The sequence below is a fragment of the Dryobates pubescens genome, chromosome 18 (genome assembly GCF_014839835.1).
Source record: "Dryobates pubescens isolate bDryPub1 chromosome 18, bDryPub1.pri, whole genome shotgun sequence".
Taxonomy (NCBI): domain Eukaryota; kingdom Metazoa; phylum Chordata; class Aves; order Piciformes; family Picidae; genus Dryobates; species Dryobates pubescens.
The window spans coordinates 18,429,282-18,448,361 of NC_071629.1; the positions used below are offsets into that span (position 1 = coordinate 18,429,282).

The 19,080-nt window shown below is 59.0% G+C and overlaps 3 protein-coding genes across 5 annotated transcripts; 1 reads left to right on the top strand and 2 right to left on the bottom strand.

The window, feature by feature from the left end:
- Positions 1-1,309: 1,309 nt before the first annotated feature.
- TRMT12 (tRNA methyltransferase 12 homolog) lies at positions 1,310-5,121 on the bottom strand. Of its 3 annotated transcripts, XM_009904312.2 has the most exons (8): positions 5,044-5,121; positions 4,238-4,339; positions 3,923-4,070; positions 3,655-3,844; positions 3,416-3,566; positions 3,229-3,338; positions 2,237-2,394; positions 1,310-2,164 (listed from the first exon to the last, which is right to left on the bottom strand). In XM_009904312.2, the coding sequence occupies exons 2-8, from the start codon at positions 4,306-4,308 to the stop codon at positions 1,718-1,720; spliced, it is 1,275 nt and encodes a 424-aa protein (XP_009902614.2). In that variant the 5' UTR covers positions 4,309-4,339; positions 5,044-5,121; the 3' UTR covers positions 1,310-1,717. The 3 variants fall into 3 exon arrangements, with proteins under 3 accessions (XP_009902614.2, XP_054025687.1, XP_054025688.1); XM_054169712.1 differs by having other exon boundaries at positions 3,229-3,844; XM_054169713.1 differs by lacking the exon at positions 5,044-5,121 and having other exon boundaries at positions 1,310-1,609; positions 1,690-2,164; positions 3,229-3,844; positions 4,238-4,350.
- Positions 5,122-5,171: 50 nt separating this feature from the next.
- Positions 5,172-12,705, top strand: CSTF2 (cleavage stimulation factor subunit 2). The gene is made up of 15 exons (XM_054169615.1): positions 5,172-5,257; positions 5,429-5,507; positions 6,705-6,874; positions 7,170-7,306; positions 7,408-7,527; positions 7,630-7,785; positions 7,913-8,036; positions 8,351-8,413; positions 9,680-9,739; positions 10,319-10,460; positions 10,820-10,971; positions 11,255-11,532; positions 11,980-12,105; positions 12,249-12,374; positions 12,506-12,705. Exons 1-14 carry the CDS (start codon positions 5,200-5,202, stop codon positions 12,369-12,371), a joined length of 1,788 nt encoding a protein of 595 aa, XP_054025590.1. The 5' UTR covers positions 5,172-5,199; the 3' UTR covers positions 12,372-12,374; positions 12,506-12,705.
- Positions 12,706-13,599: 894 nt separating this feature from the next.
- NOX1 (NADPH oxidase 1) lies at positions 13,600-18,414 on the bottom strand. Its single transcript, XM_009904280.2, has 13 exons — positions 18,370-18,414; positions 17,202-17,297; positions 16,707-16,817; positions 16,498-16,582; positions 16,278-16,420; positions 16,018-16,199; positions 15,696-15,834; positions 15,505-15,597; positions 15,109-15,335; positions 14,864-15,026; positions 14,589-14,735; positions 14,269-14,393; positions 13,600-14,103 (listed from the first exon to the last, which is right to left on the bottom strand). Exons 1-13 carry the CDS (start codon positions 18,412-18,414, stop codon positions 13,977-13,979), a joined length of 1,683 nt encoding a protein of 560 aa, XP_009902582.2. The 3' UTR covers positions 13,600-13,976.
- Between the last annotated feature and the right edge of the window lie 666 nt (positions 18,415-19,080).

The following is a 19,080-nucleotide window of genomic DNA, read 5'->3' on the forward strand; positions in this document are numbered from 1 at the left end:
GTCTCGGGCGTCCGCGGCCCCCCGCCAGCCTGACACCCCCTCGCTTACGGCCAGGCACCGGCGAGACCGGGGACGGACAGCGGCTGGAAGCGGCGGAATCCGGCGGGAGGGATCCTTCTGCTCCCTCAGCTCCACCGCGCCCCAGAGTCCTGCCGGGGCCGGTCGCCTATCTCCTTTCTGCCAGAGGTGATGTCCGGGGCACCGGAGCAAGGACACGCTGGCAGCCCCACACCAGCCCGGCAGCCCCCCGGAACACCTCCATCCCCCGCCGCCGCCAGAGAGACTCTACCTTGGACAGCCCCCGGCCCAACCGGTACCTGCCGCGGCTCCGGCAGGCGCCTCCCGGCAGCAACAGGGTGGGGGTGGCGGACGGGATAGGCCGGGCCGGGCCGGTGCCGCCTCCTTAAAGGGCCGGTAGCCGGCGCACCAGCGGCACCGACGGGGCGGCAGGCCGTTCCCTAGTCGTCCGGCCGCCGCGCTGCACCGGACAGCGGTCCGCTCCCCGGAAACAGCCCTACCCGGAGCTCCCGATGTGCCGGGGGACAGTCCCTCAGCCCGGCTGGCTGCTCTTCCAGCGGCGCGGCCAGGCAGTCCCCGGGCTGCGCCCCCGCTCCTCACTGCCCTACCTGGGAAAGAAGCTCCTCCCAGAGAGCACACAGACGCCGGCACAAAGAGTGCAGCCACCCGCGCTGGGGGTGCCTTCTTGGGGTGCCCCGCACGGCAGCAAGAGAGGGACCAGAACCCGAGCAGCACGCCGGCACTGCTCTGCCCGCAGCAGAGGACGGCCCCACTGCCCTTGTCCTTCACGGGCAGAGATACGGCCCCGGAGGGGCAGCCCACAGCGGCTCAGGCAACAGGGGAACCGGGAACACACGCAGCAGGATAAGGCGTGGGGCTCACAGCTGTGGGGAGGCAACTTCTTGCCATGCAGGATAGCAGGGCCACATGGCAGGCCAGCTTGGAGCAGCTCCAAAGCAAACACGAGTGTGCAGCTCTGCCCACACTTTCGGCTGCGCCCCAGGTCTCACCCCAGGACAGGGCAGAGCCAGAGCTTCCCAAGGGAGGAGGCTTAGATATTTGCACAGGGACAACTCACGGGGATTTGGGGGCACCAAAGAGCCAATTGGCAGCTCCCTCCTGGGCAGGGGATTCTCTGCAACAGGGGTATACACATGGTGCTCAGGCAAGGGGGATTTGGGCTCACAGAACTGAAAGCAGAGGACACAGGCAAAGTCTTTGGTCCCTGAGCCCCTCTATGCACCAACCTGGGACCCAGCATCCCCAGGCCAGACTCACATGTTTGCACTAGTGTTTTTATTTTAACTGGAAAAGAAACAGAGATGAACAGATGTTTCCAGTACAATAAAAAAGCACAAAGCCTGTCCCTGACTGGTTGAAAGGGAGCCCGGCAATAATCTGAGGTTTACTCAGCCTCATGGCTCTCTCCTGTGTGAACATGGGGCTGAAAGTATCACCATGTGCTCAGGATCTGGGCAGTGACAGGCAGTGCTGAGGACAGGACTCGGGATGCTCTCAGACACAGTTCTCTTTATTCTCAACCAGGGTATGGCTCCTGAAGGGATCTCCAACTGCTGGGCACTGCTGCCACCTGGGAACAAAGGGATGAAAAGTGCATCCAGGCTGGCAGCAGGCAACAGTAGCATCTCCTGGCCACTGATGCTCTGATACCTGGAGCCATGCTCAGACGTGTGGCCAGCTAGGTGGACAACATTGGCCGGCACTCAAGGTCCAGCACAAGGTGATGCACATGGGGTGCATAGGACTTCACTGGCTCGATGTGCAGAATGCTAGTGCACCACAGCTGCCCATGCAGCTCTACAAGCAACTCCTGGATCCGTGCTGCTGTGGCTTCAGCCCATGTCTGCCACTCAGGTCTGATCCTGGCACCCAGTGTCTCCTTCCCACGGTCCTCCTTTGGGTCTTGCACCTCTCCATCACAGTTGGCTGCCTCTGGAGACCCCTGCTCAGCCTGCAGGACTGGGGTCTGTGATGAAGCTGGCACAGGGAGACTCTCCACATTGTGGTGGATGTGGAGAACCCCACCCGTGCTCTTCTTCAGGACACGGCAGGCCACTGGCCAGCCTTCCTCAGAGCTGGGAATCAGCCCTAGGTTCACCCGGTCCGCTACATCCTGCAGCTCCAACTGGAAAGAGAGGGAAGGTGAGGGGGATGCTATGTGGGGACAGGAGGGCTGTGGCTGGGTGGCAGCGCTCACCTGCCGGCTGTCCCCGTGGTGGACATGGCAGCGGTCCTGCACACCGTTCAGAGCCAAGTTCCTCCGCAGGGCCTCCACGGCGTGGCCATTCCACTCGCAGGCGTGGGCAAAGGCAGCCTCTGCGTGGACCAGGAACGGCAGTGTGAAATAGCCGATGCCTAGGGACAGGAGGTGGCAGTGGCTGAGGACAGGGTTTGGGCACCAGGGATCCATGCTTCTAGCCCAAGGCAGGGCAGGATGCAGACTGCCACTCTGACTCTCTTAATCTGCTTTGCTCCATGTTGGAACAAGCCCAGATGCTGAGAAAATGGAAATTCATCCTTCCTTCCTCTGCAAAAGCAGAATCTGTCTTGACAAACGCTTACAGAGGAGCTTATTTTGCTGTCAGGCCTTGGCCATTAGCTTGAGACATGCCTTGAGCTCAAAACCTGCTTCCACTCTGCGCAGAAAGGCCCAGACTACTATTTATTTTAATGGATCTAGAGCAATTTTCCGAGTGCCACATTCTTTCTGTGTGGCACAAACTGGAAGCACAAACCAGCAGCTCTCTTGACATGCAAATGCTTGATGTGATCTTCCCAGTCATCTGATAGCACAGGAAGCTTCAGTCAGCACCCACTTGTCATGCAAGCACATCAGCACAGGCTCAGGACATCTCCAGGAGCTTTTCAAAAACAGTATCAAGGGCAAATCTTTGCCCTGCCTCCAAATGGTTCCCATGACCAGACCAGCTACAGGGCAGTGCTCTGCAGAGCCTGAGTACAAGGTCATCTTGAGTGTTCAAAGGCAACTGAGACATAGGCAGTACAGCAGTGCCAGGTTAGCTGAGGGTTCACAGATGGGGCAGGAGCTCTAAGCCTAGGTATTTTTCTAGTCCAGGCTGGAAATCACGTTTCACATCCACCTGGATGCCACTGGTACTCGAATCACTGCTCCCTCCCTGCCTGCCTCTTCAGTCCTGCCCTGCCAAACCCCTCCACCATCCCTGTTACCTGCATAGAGATCTACCAGGACCTCCCCGGAGCAGGGCAGCGAGGCCACCCTCAGCTTCTCTCTGATGTTGCCCGCTGAGAACATACACTTGGTCACGTCGAATGTATACCTGGGAAACATCACCGGCCCGGTGAGGGCAGCCCCTTGCCTGCACCGGCTACATCCTGCACCATGGCCCCTGCCTACCTGATCCCATTGTCCACGTGCTCCACCCAGCCATCCTGGCCCAGCAGCAGGCTGACACTGGGGGACCGCATCCCATCCGGCGATACTCGTCCTTGCCTGGCCAGTCGCTGGGCACCCAAAGCTGAGGCAACTGTCTCCCATAGCACTGGACCTGCAGCACACCCATTCCAGGAGCTTTGGGAAACGCCAGGGCAGCTCTGTGGGCAGAATCTGGGCAGGCAGACCCTGCACCCTCTTACCCAGGTTCTCCCACTGTGCAGCCCTGAAGCTGTCCTCGCTCAGCAGGACCAGGTCCCCATGCCGCTGCCAGGCACGGGGCACATCGCGCTCCAGCTCCTCTGACCAGCTCTCACCCAGCAACTGCCGCAGCTCCTCCCGCAGCTTCTGGGCAGGTGTCTGCCGGCGAACTCCCCTGGAAGGCACAGGGTCCTGTGGGAGGGAGGCAGCATGTGGGGTTCAGACCCCACTGCCCCACAGCAGGGCTCAGTGTATGAAGTCTCTCCCAACCTGGATCTGGACCAGGTCACAGGGCATCTCTTGGGGCAGCCACAGCTGGGAGAGCTTCTCCTCCAGTACAGGCAGGGCCACGTGTCCCCCCTGCACCTTCTGTAGCCGGTAGTGCCTATCCAGCAGCTGCTCCCTTTCCAAATGCTCCCTGCAAGGCCAAGGTATGGTCAGGTCCCCCCAGCCCTGCAGCCATACCGCTAAGAAGAGATTGCTCCCTCGGGTGCAGAACCACCCTTCTGAGCTCTCCTCCTGGCTAGTACTGCCTGCTCTGTGCCACAGCAGCCACGGGGCTCCCATTCCCTCTTGCAGGCTCACCTGAGGCGCTGGGCAAACTGTGGCTCCGTGGCCAGAGCAGGGATGGAGACGGGCACATCCCTGGCCTCCATCCTGCCAAGTCTCAGGATGGAGGAACATCACCTGTAAGGGGGACACTGTCTGCCAGCAGGCATGAGTCGTCAGGATCACAACAGGCAGGAGGGACACAGGGTCAGTGTTGGTCTCTGGCACCACCACACTGGGGATATCAGAGTCCTAGCTGCAGCCCAGGGCAGGGGGCTGGCTGCCCTGGAGCTGCTGTGGGGTGACTGGGGATGGGGTGACCAGAGAGGTGGGGTACCCCAGGGGGATGAGAGAATGCAGCGTCCAGTGGGCTGGGGTGGCTGGGGGCGGTGTCCCAGGGGATGAGGTACTCTGGGGTGAGGTTGGGGTGCTGCACTGAGTGGGCTGTTTGGCAGTGGGGTGCTCCGGGGGATGGTGTGCCCGGGGAGTGTGTGTGTGTGTGTGTGTGTGGAGGTTCTCTAGAGCTGGGGTATTCTAGGGGTGGGATGTCCCAGGGAATAGGGTGCCCGTGGGGATTAGGAAGATGGGGTGCCCTGGGAGTGAGAGGGGCGTTGAATAAGGGCTGGCATGCCCAAGGATAAGGTGCCTCAGGGGATGGGTTACCCTAGGACCGAGATACCTGTGCAACTACGCCTCGGGGCCGGTGCGCACAACAGTATCGCTGAGAGCGCGGGCCTGCCCCGGAAGCCAGCACCTCACGGCTGTCCCGAGAAGGAGTCCCCGAAGACCCAGCACCCCCGGTCAGGTGCCCCGGCCGCCCCCGCCGCACTCCCGGTTCCTACCGAGCGCAGCGCGCAGGCAGCAGCGGTGAGGCTCAGTGTTTCCCAGCGGAGCGCTTTCCCCGCCGCGCCGCCGCCATGCTCGCTACAGGCGCGGCGGAAGCGGGGGGACGGTGTGGGGCGCGGGACCGGAAGCGGCGGGGAGGCCCGGGCGGCGCGATGGCGGGGCTGTCCGTGCGGGATCCTGCCGTGGATCGCTCCTTGCGCTCCGTCTTCGGTGAGCGCCGCGGGCACGGGGAGAAGGCGAGGATGGGCAGGGAAGCAGGGGGGCGAGCGGGCGGGTAGGGCGTGCGTGCGGACCAACCGAGCCCTCCCCGCCGCTCGGGCTCGGTATCCGTGCAGCCCTCGGTCTCCGCACTGATTGGCGGCTGCCGTCTCTCATCCACAGTGGGGAACATCCCGTACGAAGCCACAGAGGAGCAGCTGAAGGACATTTTCTCAGAGGTTGGGCCTGTGGTCAGCTTTAGGTGAGAAACGGCTGCCGGCCTCTCGGGTTCCCCTGGGCAGCGTGAGCACATCTCGGCCCGAGCCCCTCTGCAGGCCGGGCTGTGCAGAGCCAGTCTGCGGGCTTTGAGGGGGTTGTGAGGCTGTAGAGCTGTGCTCGGCGTGCTGAGGGCCTGTGTTGAGGGCTCCTGGACATGTGGAGCAGAATCGCCCGGGCACTGCAGCCTGAATGTGGGCACACTATTGCAGGCTGGAGGGAACTGCCCTGCCGTGGCGTGGAGCTGGAGCAGATAAGTCCTTTGGTCCCAATCAGGCTCCGTGCAGTGAAATGGGAGTGCAGATCAGGAGCATCCTTGGGGTACTGCAAGGGTTGTTTTCCTGACATGGCACCAGGCTTTGGAGAACTCTCAATTAAGGGCTTAGGAGCTGCAGGAGCAGCCACCCCAGTCCTGTGTCTGAAGGAGCTGCCTTCATGGGGTCACAGAAAGCACTGGTGGCCTTCCTGCACTTTGGAAGTTTTCATAGAATCATAGAATTGTTTGGGTTCAAAGGGATCTCAAGGATCATCCAGTTCCGACCCCGCTGCCCTGGGCAGGGACACCTCACACTGGAGCAGGTTGCCCAAAGCCACATACAGCCTGGCCTTAAAAATCTCCAGGGATGGGGCCTCCACTGCCTCCCTGGGCAACCTGTTCCAGTGTCTCACCACTCTCATGGTGAAAAACTTCTTCCTGACATTCACTCTGAATCTACCCAGTTCTAGTTTTTTTCCATTCCCCCTAGTGCAATCGCTACCTGACATCCTAGAAAGTCCCTCCCCAGCTTTCTTAAGAAGCCCCCTTAAGATACTAGAAGCCCACAATAGGAATAAGGTCTCCTCAGAGCCTTCTCTTCTCCAGACTGAATAGCCCCAACTCCCTCAGTCTGTCCTGGAGAGATGCTCCAGCCCTCTAGTCATCTTCATGGCCCTCCTCTGGACACACTCCAGCACCTCCACATCTTTACACCTATCGATCTGGATCCAGGAGGGGGTTTCACTCTGGTTTAGGGCTGAGTGTTGTACACCTTGCCTCAACCTTGGTACTTTCACTCTGCTCCCTGGCACTCCTGTGTCATGTACCCTGATAGTTCCCTCCCAAATGCTGGGAAGCTGTAGGGACTGCACACTTCTGAATGCCTGTGTAGCCCTCAGTGTTGGTGATCTTCTGCTCACTCTGCAGGCTGGTGTATGATAGGGAGACAGGCAAACCAAAGGGCTATGGCTTCTGTGAGTACCAAGACCAGGAGACGGCCCTCAGTGCCATGCGGAACCTGAACGGGCGGGAGTTCAGCGGGAGAGCCCTGCGTGTTGACAATGCAGCCAGTGAGAAGAACAAGGAGGAGCTGAAGAGTGAGTGCATTTTGGGGATAGCACACTGGTGTTGTGCTGGACCTGGCCTTTTCAGTGTTAAAAAGCTTGCGTCTTCTGCAAGGCTGGTGAAGTGGAGACCTCGTGGAGCTGACCCGCTCCAAGTGATGTACCAAGGAGTTTTGCAGAGGGAAGCGTGGGCTCAGCTCTGTGTTTGCTCTCCCAGATGATCCCCCTGTTTTCACTGGTTCCCCATTTGCTGTGGTGCTCAATTCTGAGGAGCCCTTTAGAAACAGCTGTTTCATGTTGCTGTATGAGGTCACAAACTCTTTTTCAGGTTTGGGTACAGGTGCACCCATCATAGAGTCACCCTATGGGGACCCTGTCAATCCCGAAGATGCCCCCGAGTCCATCAGCCGGGCAGTAGCCAGCCTGCCGCCCGAGCAGATGTTTGAGCTGATGAAGCAGATGAAGGTGAGTGGAGAGCTGCAGTCTCAGTGTGAGCACAGCTTTTACCACTGTACCCTCTGCCCCTATTGTGCCTTGTAAGAGCTCTGATTTGCTTGTCTCCTCAGTTGTGTGTCCAGAACAGCCCCCAGGAAGCCAGGAACATGCTGCTCCAGAACCCCCAGCTGGCTTATGCCCTGCTGCAGGCCCAGGTGGTCATGAGGATTGTTGACCCGGAGATTGCACTGGTTTGTTCTTTGCTGCCTCACCCAGGGTTGATAGGATATTGGTGGCAGTCTGTTGTGGAGAGGGGATGGAAGAGGACTCCTTTCTCCTTCTTGTGCCTCTAGAAAATCCTGCATCGTCAGACCAGTGTTCCTCCTCTGATCCCAGGCAACCAGCAGGCAGTGCCAGGGCCAGGGCCTGGGCCAGGACCAGGGCCTGGGCCAGGACCAAACGCCCAGCTGAACCCACAGAACACTCCCTCGTCCCAGCCACAGCCCATAGTAAGAGCCTTGCGATGCGTGTGCTGTGCCGGGGGTAAGTGGGCACTGCTGGCACCAGCTCTCCCAGCTGGGGTGCCCGTGCCCAGGTGACAGGGCTTCCCTGAGGTCCGGTTTCTCTCCTGGACAGGGTGGGATGCATGTGAATGGTGCTCCTCCTCTGATGCAGCCGCCCATGCAGGGAGGAGTGCCAGCCCCAGGACAGATGGCAGCCCCTGTGCAGGGCCCAGGCCCCGGCCCCATGGCTCCGGGAGGTGAGTGCATAGGGTATGGCTGAACGGTGCCCTGGGCACATGGGTCCTGCAGACAGCCCTCCTTTACCTGCCCCCTAACCAGAGGGTCTGGCCCTGTGAGAGCGCATCTAGGTGCATGGCGTGTGTTGTGGTTGTGGTTGCTGCCATTGGCAGTCCAGGCAGTTGGCTTGTCTCTGTGAGGGACCAACACCCAGAAAATAAACCTGGATGCTCTCTGAGGAGCTATGAGAGGGGAGTTGTTTGGGGCCAAAGGAACCTGTTTTTTATGCAGAGATGGCTGAGGAGGGATATGATCTTTGCCTGTTCCCTCTCAGGTGGGATGCAGCCACAGGTTGGGATGCCAGGTGGAGGTCCGGTCCCCTTGGAGCGTGGACAAGGTAAAAGAGCTGTCGGTCAGTGCTCTTTGTCACATCAGCCTTGCTCCTAAGGGAAGCCTGGTTACTGGTGCTGAGCAGTGCCTGTGCCAAGACCCCCTGCCAGCCACCTGCAGCCTTGCCTGCTCTGGGCCTGAGGCAGCTCCTGCAGCACTGGGCTGTACCCAGGTTCATTCACTCAGGCACAAGGCTTCCAGGGCCCCAACCCATGCACCAGTTTGCTCCAAGCTTGTTCTGCCCAGTGTTCTGCAGGCATGCTCTGGAAAGCAGGAGATCTGCCCCATCCCTGCAGAGCCCCAGCGAGCAGGGCTTGACTGTGTTTTCCTGCTCTTTGTGAGCCTGTGCCTGTCCCTGTGCTTGTGCGGGCAGGCAGAGCTTGCATTTCTCTGGTCCTTGTGCTCTCTTTTGCCGCCTGGGTGTGCTGGGAAGCAGCCTGTGCTGCTGCCGCTCCTGCTTGCATCTCCCGGTGCTCCCCACACCGTGCCCAGCAGAGGGAGCTGGGCCCTCGCTTCTGCTTGCAGCGGCGAGTGCGAAGCTTGGCAGGGGTTTCCCGGGCAGGGCAGGCTTGGCTTTCCCTCCGCAGGCACGGTCTGTGCGGCCCAGCCCCGGAGCCCGGTTCCTTACACTTCACAGGCTGTGTGATTGCCCTATCCAGCCACGTGCTGGTGTTAGTACAACCAAGGCCTTCCTGCTCTCCTGGTCACAAGGCACGCAGGCATTTGGCACCTCTATTGTCTTGACCCCAGGCCTTGCTTCAGGAATGTGGCAAACCTGTTCTGAGATCCTCTGATCTTAGGTGCTTAGGAGCAGCTGACTCGTTTTCTTCAGGGTGGACATCATCTTCTTGAGAGCAGCCTGGCAGCTCTTGGCTCACAGAAGGTTTTGGAGAGCAGACAGAAAGCTGGCACTGTGGAGTGCTGTGGGAAGCTGTGGGCAGGGGTAGAAGCAGGCTGTGTGTTGTGGGGTGCAGCGTGGCCCCACAGAGCGCTGTTTCTCTTGGCAGGTTGTTCTGCCCTGCACATTCACGCAGAGAGTGAGGGAAGGGCCGTGCCGAGCTGGCTGTCACACCTGTGGTTTCAGACGAGGCATTAATGGAAGAAGTTGATAAAGCCAGACCCGTAGCATGCAGCATGTTCCCTGCAGGTTTTCCGGGGCGCTTGAGAGAGCAGAGATGATCCTGCAGGCAGTACTGTCCCCCAGGCTGGGTGCATGTGTGCATACACTATTTACGTGTCTGCTCTTCTCCCTCTTTTCCTGCTGCCCGCCCAGGGAACCTGCAGCTCTCGCCCGTGGGACCTGCCAGGCCTGCGTCTATCGAACGCGTTCAAGGTACCCCAACACCCGCCAGCTCCGTCCTGCCTGGAGCTTGTGCAATGTGCAGAGAGCAGCTTTCGCCCCGCTGTGCTCAGGGCTGGGGACTGGTCTGTCACTGTGTAGTCTGGTAGGCTTACGAGGAGGAGGCAAGATTTCCTGCAGGGCTGGAGGAGACAACAGGCTAGTACTGTGCACAGAGGGCCACCAGTGGAAAAGGAGAGCCTGCTCAGAGAGGGCCTTTGCTTGGATTCAGCCCACTTTCACACCTTGCTGCCAGGATCCTTCCAGGTCTTGCTTTGCTCCTAGCGCCACGTCAGGCTGTTGATGCCTGCAGTGGTAGATACTGCCACAGAGGTACCCACACTTGATTTGGTCGCATGGTGCCGTGATGAGCATGAGGGAGAGTCAGAGAGGGATAAAATCAGCAGCCAGGGAACAGGCTTTGGTGCACTTGGGCTTGTGTGAAAGACTGCCCCTGCAGCAATCAGCATGGTGAGGCTGCCCCACACCCCAGCCCCGAGAGTGCTGGAGGACAGGCTTAGCACAGCACTGGTCATGCAGATCCTCATGAGCTCTTGTGTGTCTCCCTGGCAGTGCCCATGCCAGACCCGAGGGCCCCTATGCAGCGTGGACCTCTACCTGCTAGTGGCCCGCCACCCCGAGGCCTTTTGGGAGATGCCCCGAATGACCCTCGTGGAGGGACCCTGCTCTCAGTCACTGGAGAAGTGGAGCCAAGGTGAGGGGAGAGGGAAGGAGAGGAGCTCTTGGCACTGTCCTCTGCCCAAGGGTAACCTCTCACTGAGGACAGGGATGGCACCAGCCTTCTGGGAGTCACTGCTGCCTGGTCGGAGGTGCGTGCTGCCGACCGTGGGGACAGGCCTGTTTCCCCGGGGATGGGGCATCCCCAGGAGTGGCAGCAGCCTTGTGGCATGGGGCTAAGAGCACCCTTCTCTGTGCCAGCCTCACCCTCCTCCCCTGTGTCCGGCTTCGGGGGCATTCCTAGCACTCTGCCCAGACCGTGCCAAGCCAGTGTCTGATTCACACTCTCGCTTTTTCTCCTCCTCCTGCTTTGCTCTCCTCGTCTCTCTGCGTCAGAGGTTACCTTGGGCCACCCCACCAGGGAGCCCCTATGCACCATATGCCTGGTCATGACAGCCGTGGCCCCCCCCATGAGATGAGGGGGGGACCCATGGGAGAACCCCGACCACTGATGGGAGAGCCACGGGGGCCCTTGATGGATGCTCGAGGTGAGAGAGGGGGCATGAAGGGTGGCTTAAAGCATACAGACGAGGAGAGTGGAGCTCACTGTCCCGAGGCAAGGTGTAGGATGGGGGTTTGGGTAGTGAAATAACTGACTCGAAGAGCAGGGAGGAACAGCAGCAGGGCAAGGGGCTTTCTCCAGGCATGTCTCCTCTGCCCCCAACCCTGCAGCTTCCAGGCATTTGCTAGCCCTCCCAGGCAAAGGAGGTAGCAGGCTCGCACCCTGTGGCGCTGCTCCCTTGACAGCTCTGCCTTATCTTTCCTCTGCAGTCGGAAGAGATCCCCGAGGGCTGGAGCCACGAGGATTGGAGCCACGGGGGCTGGAGCCCCGAGTGATGGAGGCACGAGCCCTGGAGGCACGAGGCTTGGAGCCACGGGTCTTGGAGACACGAGTGCTGGAAGCCAGGGCCATGGAGGCCAGGGTCATGGAGCCCCGGGGCCTGGAGCCTCGGGGGCCTGGTCCCAACCCACGTGGCCCCATGCCTGGTGGAATACAAGGTCCTGGGCCACTTAACATGGGAGCCAGTGGCCCACAGGGGCCCCGCCAGGTATCCACAACATCCCTGCTCAGATGGTTGGGCACCAATGGTGTCTTGTAGATTGGGGCTGGGTGGAGGATGTGATTGTGTCCTGCAGCAGCTACAGAAGGGAGTGCATCCTGCAGAGCAGCACCTCTGGGAAGATCAAAGTCTGAGTCAGTGGCTTTCTGAGGGGATTGAGGACATTTGTGCCATCTCCCCAGGCACTGCCCACCTGCTGGCCGCTGGGAGCAGGACAAGGTTCAGGCCTCCCTCCACCGCTTCCTGATGTACAGGAAGGAGTGTAGGATTTGAGTGAGAGGAGAGCGTGTAAAACACACAGTAGCCTGTCTCACTTCATGCTTAAGCACCTTCAGACTGATTGAGGGCATCCATCTGATACCTGCTTTTATGTTCCTGTATTTGTATGGCTGAGTCCAGAGGTCTCTTGGGCCTTACCTCCTGTTGTGCCCACAGGTTCCTAACATGGCAGGGGCAGGCATGCAGGGAGGAGGCATTCCTGGGGCAGGGGTCCAAGGAGCTGGTCAGCCTGGAGGCTTTAGCCCTGGACAGAGCCAGGTCACCCCCCAGGATCATGAGAAGGTGAGAAGACAAAAGGGCGAGACAGTGGGAGCAGCACTTCCTGTGTGCCTTCCAGTGTCAAGAACAGCCCCTCCCTGGCTCTGGTAATGCATGGCTGCTCCAGCAGGACACATCTCTGATTCCTCCCTCTCCTCTGCCCACAGGCAGCCCTGATCATGCAGGTTCTGCAGCTGACAGCAGACCAGATCGCCATGCTGCCCCCAGAGCAACGGCAGAGCATCCTTATTCTAAAGGAGCAGATCCAGAAGTCCACAGGGGCTCCCTGACAGGTAACATTTCTTACCCAGCCTTGGCCTGAGCCTGTTGCCTGTCAGTGAATCTGGGAGCTGCTCAGGGTGAGGCTCTGTCCTGCTTTTCCTCTCCGTACCAGGGCTCACTCTTCTCCCCTTCCTTCTCGCAGGCCTGGCAGGCATGTGGTGGAGATGCCATGCACTGGGACAGAGGTGATGCTTCATGGCAGCTGCTTCCCTCGGCTGTCTGAACTGATACTGAGTTTTGGGCGAGGTTTCTCCTCCCCTGCTAACGCTTTCCCCTCTTGTTCACCCTTTTTTCCTGTGTGTATATTTTACAGTGTTTGAAATAAAGTGGGAGGAGGGTTTGAGTAAAGCTGTGTCTCTGGCTGCCAGAGTGGAGGCCAGAGTGGGGCTGCTGGGAACAGCCTGGCCTGGCTCCAGGCTAGTCCAAACCACCCCTCCCTTCTCCCCAGCATGAGAGCAAGAGGCACTTGTGGGGCTTTGCCGTGCTGTGCTGGTTGCAGCTGTTCTCAGGGCTGTAGGTGAGGGACAGGACAGGGAGCTCGGCTTTCTGTGCCCACTGACCAGCTAGGAAGGGCTCTGTATCCGATTGCTGTATCGTTTACCAGGCCAACCTGCTCGGGCAGGCTGGGTTTCCCCTCTTCTCTCTATGTGCTCAAGTGGAATTTGTTGCCTTTGCTTGAGCTGCATTTGAAGTTGGCCTGATGATTAGGGGACTAGAACATTGCTCTTAGAAGGAAAGACTGAGAGAATCCTGTCTTTTTAGTCTGGAAGACAGAAGACTGAGGGGGGATGTCTCAGAAATGCTTACAAATACTTAGAGGGTGGGTGTCAGAAGAATGATGGTGCCCCATGGTGCCCGGTGACAAGACAAGGGCGTAACAGGCACAAACTTGAACATAAGTTCCATGAGGAGGAACTACTTAAATTCAAGGTGATAAAGCACTGGAAAAGGCTGCCCAGAGAGGTGGTAGAGTCTCTATCTCTGAAGACATTCAAAGCCTGCCTGGACATGTTCCTGTGTGACCTTCTTTAGGTGAACCTGCCTCAGCATTGGGGTAGGACTCTGTTCTCCAGAGCTGCCTTCCAATCCCTACCGTTCTGTGATTCTGTGTGCCTGGTAGGGAGTGCAGGCTGGCTCAGGGGGTGTTAGTGGGCCCCTGCAGAGGGGAATCTCTAGGTCACCACAGAGGGTTTTATTGCAAAGGAAAACAGGTTTTATTTACCCATGTATGCAAAAGACTGTTTAAACCCAGAGGGGCACGCTTGGCCCCCAGTGCCTGCTCAGTGTGCCCCTCCTGTCCCCATTCCCATCCTGCGGTTCTGCCCAGCCCGCTGGGTGATCCTGGCTGCTTCCCACTGCTCCAGCAGCATGTTCCTCTGGTTTCTCAACTTGGGGGGGGGCTCTGCAGAGCTGCAGGCCCATTACCACCTTGAGAAATCCTTGTAGATCAGCAGTCTTTGAACCTGGAGTTTCTCATGGAAGGAGTACCTTGCCATGTCTTGCCTGGCTCTGGTGCATGCACTTCTCAGCAGTTTACCTCGAGCCATGCTCTGGCATGGAGGGTGAGGCCAGATAGGCAAAGTCCCAGGTTGGCATCCCAACCAGGCTTCCGCTTAAAAGTTCTCCTTGTTGAAGTAAAACTGGACTTTCCTGGGGTCCAGGCTGGAGTGCTGGTGGCAAGACTTCTGCAGGCTCTTTGCCAAGGCCCCTGGCCCACAGAGAAACACACCAACCACTGACCTGTACACAGCACAGGGATGTCAGTATGGGGCAGGGAAAAGTGATGAAGAGCTTTTTCAGGTCCCTGCAACCTCCACAGGATAAACACACCCCTCCCAAAAGCCAGCACTGCCCAGCCCAGAGTAGGGGTTGCCTCCCAGATCCAGCACCCTGCCTGGCTCTCACCTGGGGTGGGCTGCAGCCACTGCTGCAAACTCTGTGTTCCACATGGGCCGCCCAAAGATGGTTTTGTGCCTGAGGCCTGTCACTGTGTCCACAGCAGTGTCAAAGTGGAGCGCCACATTGTTGGCCTGGGCATAGAGGGGACAGTCAGCACCCTGACCACCTGCCATGAGCCTCACCACAAAGGAGCATCCATTGCATGTGCCCACCAAACACCAGCCCTGAACTTTCTGCCCACAAGCCATTGATATGCTTGCCCTATGCCTCCTGCCTGCCTGGCCACCCCATGTCTCCCTTGCAGTCATTCCTTGCAGTCAACTCACGATGCTGGTGTTCCAGCCGGTGAGGAAGAGCCGGTAGGTGAGAAAGTCTGCCTTGCCCGATTCAGCCATCTTCTGCTCCAGAGAGGCAAGCAGGTCATTGAACCAGGCAAAGGCTCCTGTGTCCCGGCAGAGCCAGTAGAAGTAGATCTGAGATACAAGGAAAGAGGAGTTGGTAAAGGTGGAGCAGAGCAGGAAGTGATAGAAGGATATGATGTCAAGGACTGGGAAGCTGAGCATGGAGAAACTCAGAGGTGGTCCTCTGGGATACCCCATACCTTCTTGGTCTTGAGAGTCTGATCGGCCTGCTGGAACTTGTACCAGATGGACTTCAGGATGGAGGCGAAAGGAGTGACGCCAATGCCCGCTCCCACCAACATGGCCACCTCGTACTGGAACACATCTTCGCTGGCTGTGCCAAAGGGGCCGTCCACCTCGATCCTGGCCAAGAGAGGGCCTGGGTAACAGGGACAAGGGAGGCCCAAATTCCTGGGGTGGTCCATTCAGGTGCTCCCCAGTCTACCTGGGCTTCTGCTGCTGGAAGGTGTCGATGAGACGCTCTGTCCAGTCGCCAGCTGCCCGGACATGGATGGAGAAGAAGTCCTCCTCAGGTGCTGAGGTGAGGGTGAAGGGATGCCACTCCAGCAGGGAGATAGCAGGGCAGTTGACAAAGATATACTGCCCCACTTCCATGCGGAAGCCCCTCTTCTGCATCTGCAGCTCCAGCACACGGGCAGGGTGCATGACTACCTGTGGGGCAGGGACAGGGCTTAGTGTCCAGCCTGACTCTTGTCCCTGGGCGAGAGGCTTTGGCAGAGTCCCCTGCCCACCTTGCCATGGCCACCCATGCAAAGAGCTGTGGTACCAGTGGCTGTGAGGGAAGGAGCTGGCAGCAGGTACAGGCTCCTGTATCACCCACCTTGGTGACAACCACCTTCTGCTGTGCACGCCAGATCCGCAGGATCCGCTCAAAGATGTAGAGGAGGACAGGGGCCAGAACCCACTTCCAGGACTGCAGGGATGGAGGAGAGTAAAGGGTTGTGGAGGGCCAGGGCTGGATCATCCCAAGGAAGGGCTTCTCCCCCTGTAGTGATCTCAGAGCTGCCTTACCTCTGCAGGAATGCTCCCAAACTCAGGGTCTTTGCAGCAGTCGTGCCAGCAGTTCTCCTCCTTCTGTGTGAGATAGCGGGCACAGCGATGGGGGTGCACCTCCTCCATGCTCTCCTCTGTCTGCCCCCGCACCAGCCCACTGAAGGGAGGCAAGCGGTGAGCCCAGCGCCAGATTTTGCCTCTCCTTCCCCTTCTGCTAGCCAGCTCTGGGCATGGGGAGTGCACAGCCCCACTGGATCCCCTCCAGGGCTGCTCAGCAACCCCCCAGGGCATCGCCCCACTGGAGGTCACTGTGCCTGTGGGGAGCGGTGAGGAGCCTTACGCAATGCCGTGGATGACGAGGCCAGCAAAGTAGATGATGAAGAGGTGGTGTGTGTACCAGAAGACCTCGAAGTAGTTCCTGCGGATGAACTCCGTGGAGGAAGTGACCATGAGGATGAGCACCAGCGTGATGATGACCCCTGTCAGCCCTGGGATGGTGGTGAAGGCCACATACTCGACGGTCTGCAGGGATGGCAGGATGGGTTAGGAAGGCAGAGGACAGGCGGTGGCAGGCAGCCGGATGCCAAGGCCAAGACTCACTGTCTGGTTGGAGTGGATGGGGTTCAGCCATTTGCTGCCTTGCAGGTGCATCTTGGAGAGGACAGCAGGGAGGCTGCCATCGTCAGCTTGCTGGCTGTGGTTGTATCGCTCCAAGTTGAAGAGGTGGGCGATGGTGTGTACAGCTGGGTAGGGAAGAAGCAGTCAGCCACCTGGCTGCCTCCCAGTCCCCAACATGCCCCAGCCCAGTGCAGGGTGGTACCTGTGAGCAGGGCCAGCGCATAGGCCACCAGCTTGTGGAAGGTGAGGTTGTGGTCCAGCTGCTTTCGCAAGGTCCGCCTGCAGCACTGCAGAGAGGGGCGGTGGTGTTGGGATGGGGATGGAGATGGGGACAGGAACAGGGGTGGCCAGGAACAGGGGTGGCCAGGAACAGGGGTGGCCACACTGGCTCTACTGCCACAGGGCACTTACTGAGCAGGTCCCACGGAGGAAGGAGAGGAGGTTGCGGCAGACAGGCAGCAGGATCAGCATGCTGTTGAAGTTGAGGCACTTGGCTGATGCTCGTGCCCACGCCAAGGCAGACTGGGGAGAGGAGGGGGATGAGTGCTGCTGTCCAGTGCCACAGATGGCTGTGTCTGCCTGCAGCCCTGCCACCCCCACAGCTCTGTCCAGCATGGTGCTGTGCTGGGACTGGGACAGGATGGAGCCATGTGATGCTGAGCTGGGACTGGGAGGGAGTGATGCTGAGCCAGGAGAGGAGGAGTAGGAGGGGGTGATGCTGGGCTGGGACAAGATAGGTGCCAAGACAGTGACCAGCATGGAAGAATGCTGGGCTGGGAAGTGGGATGGTGTGATGGTGAGCTGGAAGAGGACGGGGAAGGGGTATGGGGCCTTCACCCTACGGCAGGAGGGCTTTGAGGATCACATATGCCCAGGTAGGGAGGGTGCCATGGGGGTCAACCTTACCCCAAGAATGGCCCTGGTGTAGAAGTACCGTGCATCACGATCAAAGAACAGAAAGTAGTAAGTGAAGAGAAAGATGTTGATGCCCAGCCAGGCCACCTGTGGGGAAAAGTTGCAGCCTCATGAGGGAGCTCTCTCCAGGACCCCTCTCACCCATAGCACTCTGGAGTGGGTACAGCTGGAGGGCATCAGGACATGAAGTCCCCTCCTGTTTCCTTATCAGCTACAGGAACATGGATGGGGCTGGGACATGGGGCCAAAGGTGGGGAGGGATGTAGGAGTCTTGCAAAATAACTCTCTCATCACCCAGCACCCTGTGCATCACCCATGCATGAGGAAGGAGGAAAGACAGGGGCAAGCAATGCCTTCATGGTGAGAGGACAGATCCAGAGGGTCCTGGCCAAGTAGGGAAGACTCTGGGAGGAGGAAATGTCACATGGAGCTCACCCAACCCCACCACAGTCATGCTCGGCCTAACCCTGCTGCACCCCACACCGGCCCCTCTCCCACATGCTGATTTATTTCTTTTTTACAGAGCTCCCCAAACCACTCTGCTTTGTACTTGCTTTGTGTTTGAGGTGTGGTTCTCCCCCCCCCCAAAAAAAAAGGTTAATTCTGCAAATCCCCTTTTCCCCATTGCAGTCACAGGTCCTCAGGCAGCGCTGAGCAGCTGGCATGGTTCTGACTGGCCAAGCCCTGTAACACCAGCAGGGCTGCAGCACAGCACTGGAGGATCATCCCTATGCTGTAGGCTCCTTAATATTACAGAATTTTTCTGGTCAGAAGAGAGCTTTAAGATCATCGAGGCCACCCTTCAAGTCCAACCTTCCCAGTGCAGGTTCTCATGGGATCCTCCTGCTCACATGGGGAGAGGAGGCACATGGGAGGCTCCCAGCCAAAGTGACATTTTCAAGTCTCACAGCGGGACCCCCTCTTTCACCTTGTGTTTTCCTGAAGTTTCCCAACCCCAGCCCTCCCCTGGCCATCCAGCCTTTGCAGGTTGGCTGTGTGGAAGGGATGCTTGTCCCTGTCCCCAGCCCAGCCCCAGGACAGCCTGGCAGTCCACACTGCCACGAGATGCCAGGGCTATGACCAGACTGTGCCCCCCATAACCCCCTGCATAGCCCTAGCCCCTCCCGGCCGATGAGCTCCCTCAGCCCCACACACTCACGAGGACGGCAGCCGAGAACCAGTGGTTGACCAGCCAGTTGCCCATGGCACAACGTCCCCGTGCCTGCCCGCCGCTGCCTGCCTGCCCGCCCGTGCCCGCTCACCGTTTTATGGAGGCAGCGGGCGGTGCGACAGTGGCGGCTGCGGGAACGGCACCGCAGGGACTTTCCCCTGAGAAGCCTTTGAGGAAACGCCGGGCAGTTTCAAAGACCGTCTTCCAGGAAAGCAGGGCTGACCCCGTCCACCAGCCCTGAAACTAGTTCCCCGCAGCTGAGTGCTGCAGGGCACGGGGCTGCTCTTCTGGTTTCTCAGGAATATTTGGGAACAAATGAGGGTTGATTTTTTTAAGGTAGGAGTTTCCTGCTGGGAGGAAATCACGGAGGGTCAGTCCCGTGCCTGGCTCAGTAGATGTGCCACTCCCCAACCTCTCACCAACCTCCAGTGCCGCTCTTTGACAAGAAAACCACCAAAGGAGGAGAAGCGTTCCAGGGGTACTGCACTGCCAGGATCTAGACACAGGGATCCACTCCAGGGTGAGTGAATTAAGATTGAATGCCAGAAATTCTGGACCTCTGTGGGCACTGCTGGGGTGCTAAGCACCCTCAGCCTGTCACCCAGCACATTTTAAACTGAGCTGACTCCATAAATGGAGTCACTCCGGTGCCCATGCACTCCGGTTTTGGGGCCAGGATGCCTTGGTCCCATCAGTATC

Excerpts from the sequence above, each read along its gene's own strand:
- TRMT12 (XM_054169712.1), bottom strand. The coding sequence starts at position 4,308 with ATGGAGGCCAGGGATGTGCCCGTCTCCATCCCTGCTCTGGCCACGGAG. Across the intron at positions 3,845-3,922 it reads GTGACCTGGTCCAGATCCAG|GACCCTGTGCCTTCCAGGGG; the intron begins GTTGGGAGAGAC and ends TCCCTCCCACAG. Across the intron at positions 2,165-2,236 it reads ACCACGGGGACAGCCGGCAG|TTGGAGCTGCAGGATGTAGC; the intron begins GTGAGCGCTGCC and ends CTCTCTTTCCAG.
- CSTF2 (XM_054169615.1), top strand. The coding sequence starts at position 5,200 with ATGGCGGGGCTGTCCGTGCGGGATCCTGCCGTGGATCGCTCCTTGCGC. Across the intron at positions 5,258-5,428 it reads CTCCTTGCGCTCCGTCTTCG|TGGGGAACATCCCGTACGAA; the intron begins GTGAGCGCCGCG and ends TCTCATCCACAG. Across the intron at positions 10,972-11,254 it reads GCCCTTGATGGATGCTCGAG|TCGGAAGAGATCCCCGAGGG; the intron begins GTGAGAGAGGGG and ends TTTCCTCTGCAG.
- NOX1 (XM_009904280.2), bottom strand. The coding sequence starts at position 18,414 with ATGGGCAACTGGCTGGTCAACCACTGGTTCTCGGCTGCCGTCCTC. Across the intron at positions 15,835-16,017 it reads CTCGTCATCCACGGCATTGC|TGGGCTGGTGCGGGGGCAGA; the intron begins GTAAGGCTCCTC and ends GCCTCCCTTCAG. Across the intron at positions 14,104-14,268 it reads GTGGCTGCAGCCCACCCCAG|GTCAGTGGTTGGTGTGTTTC; the intron begins GTGAGAGCCAGG and ends TGCTGTGTACAG.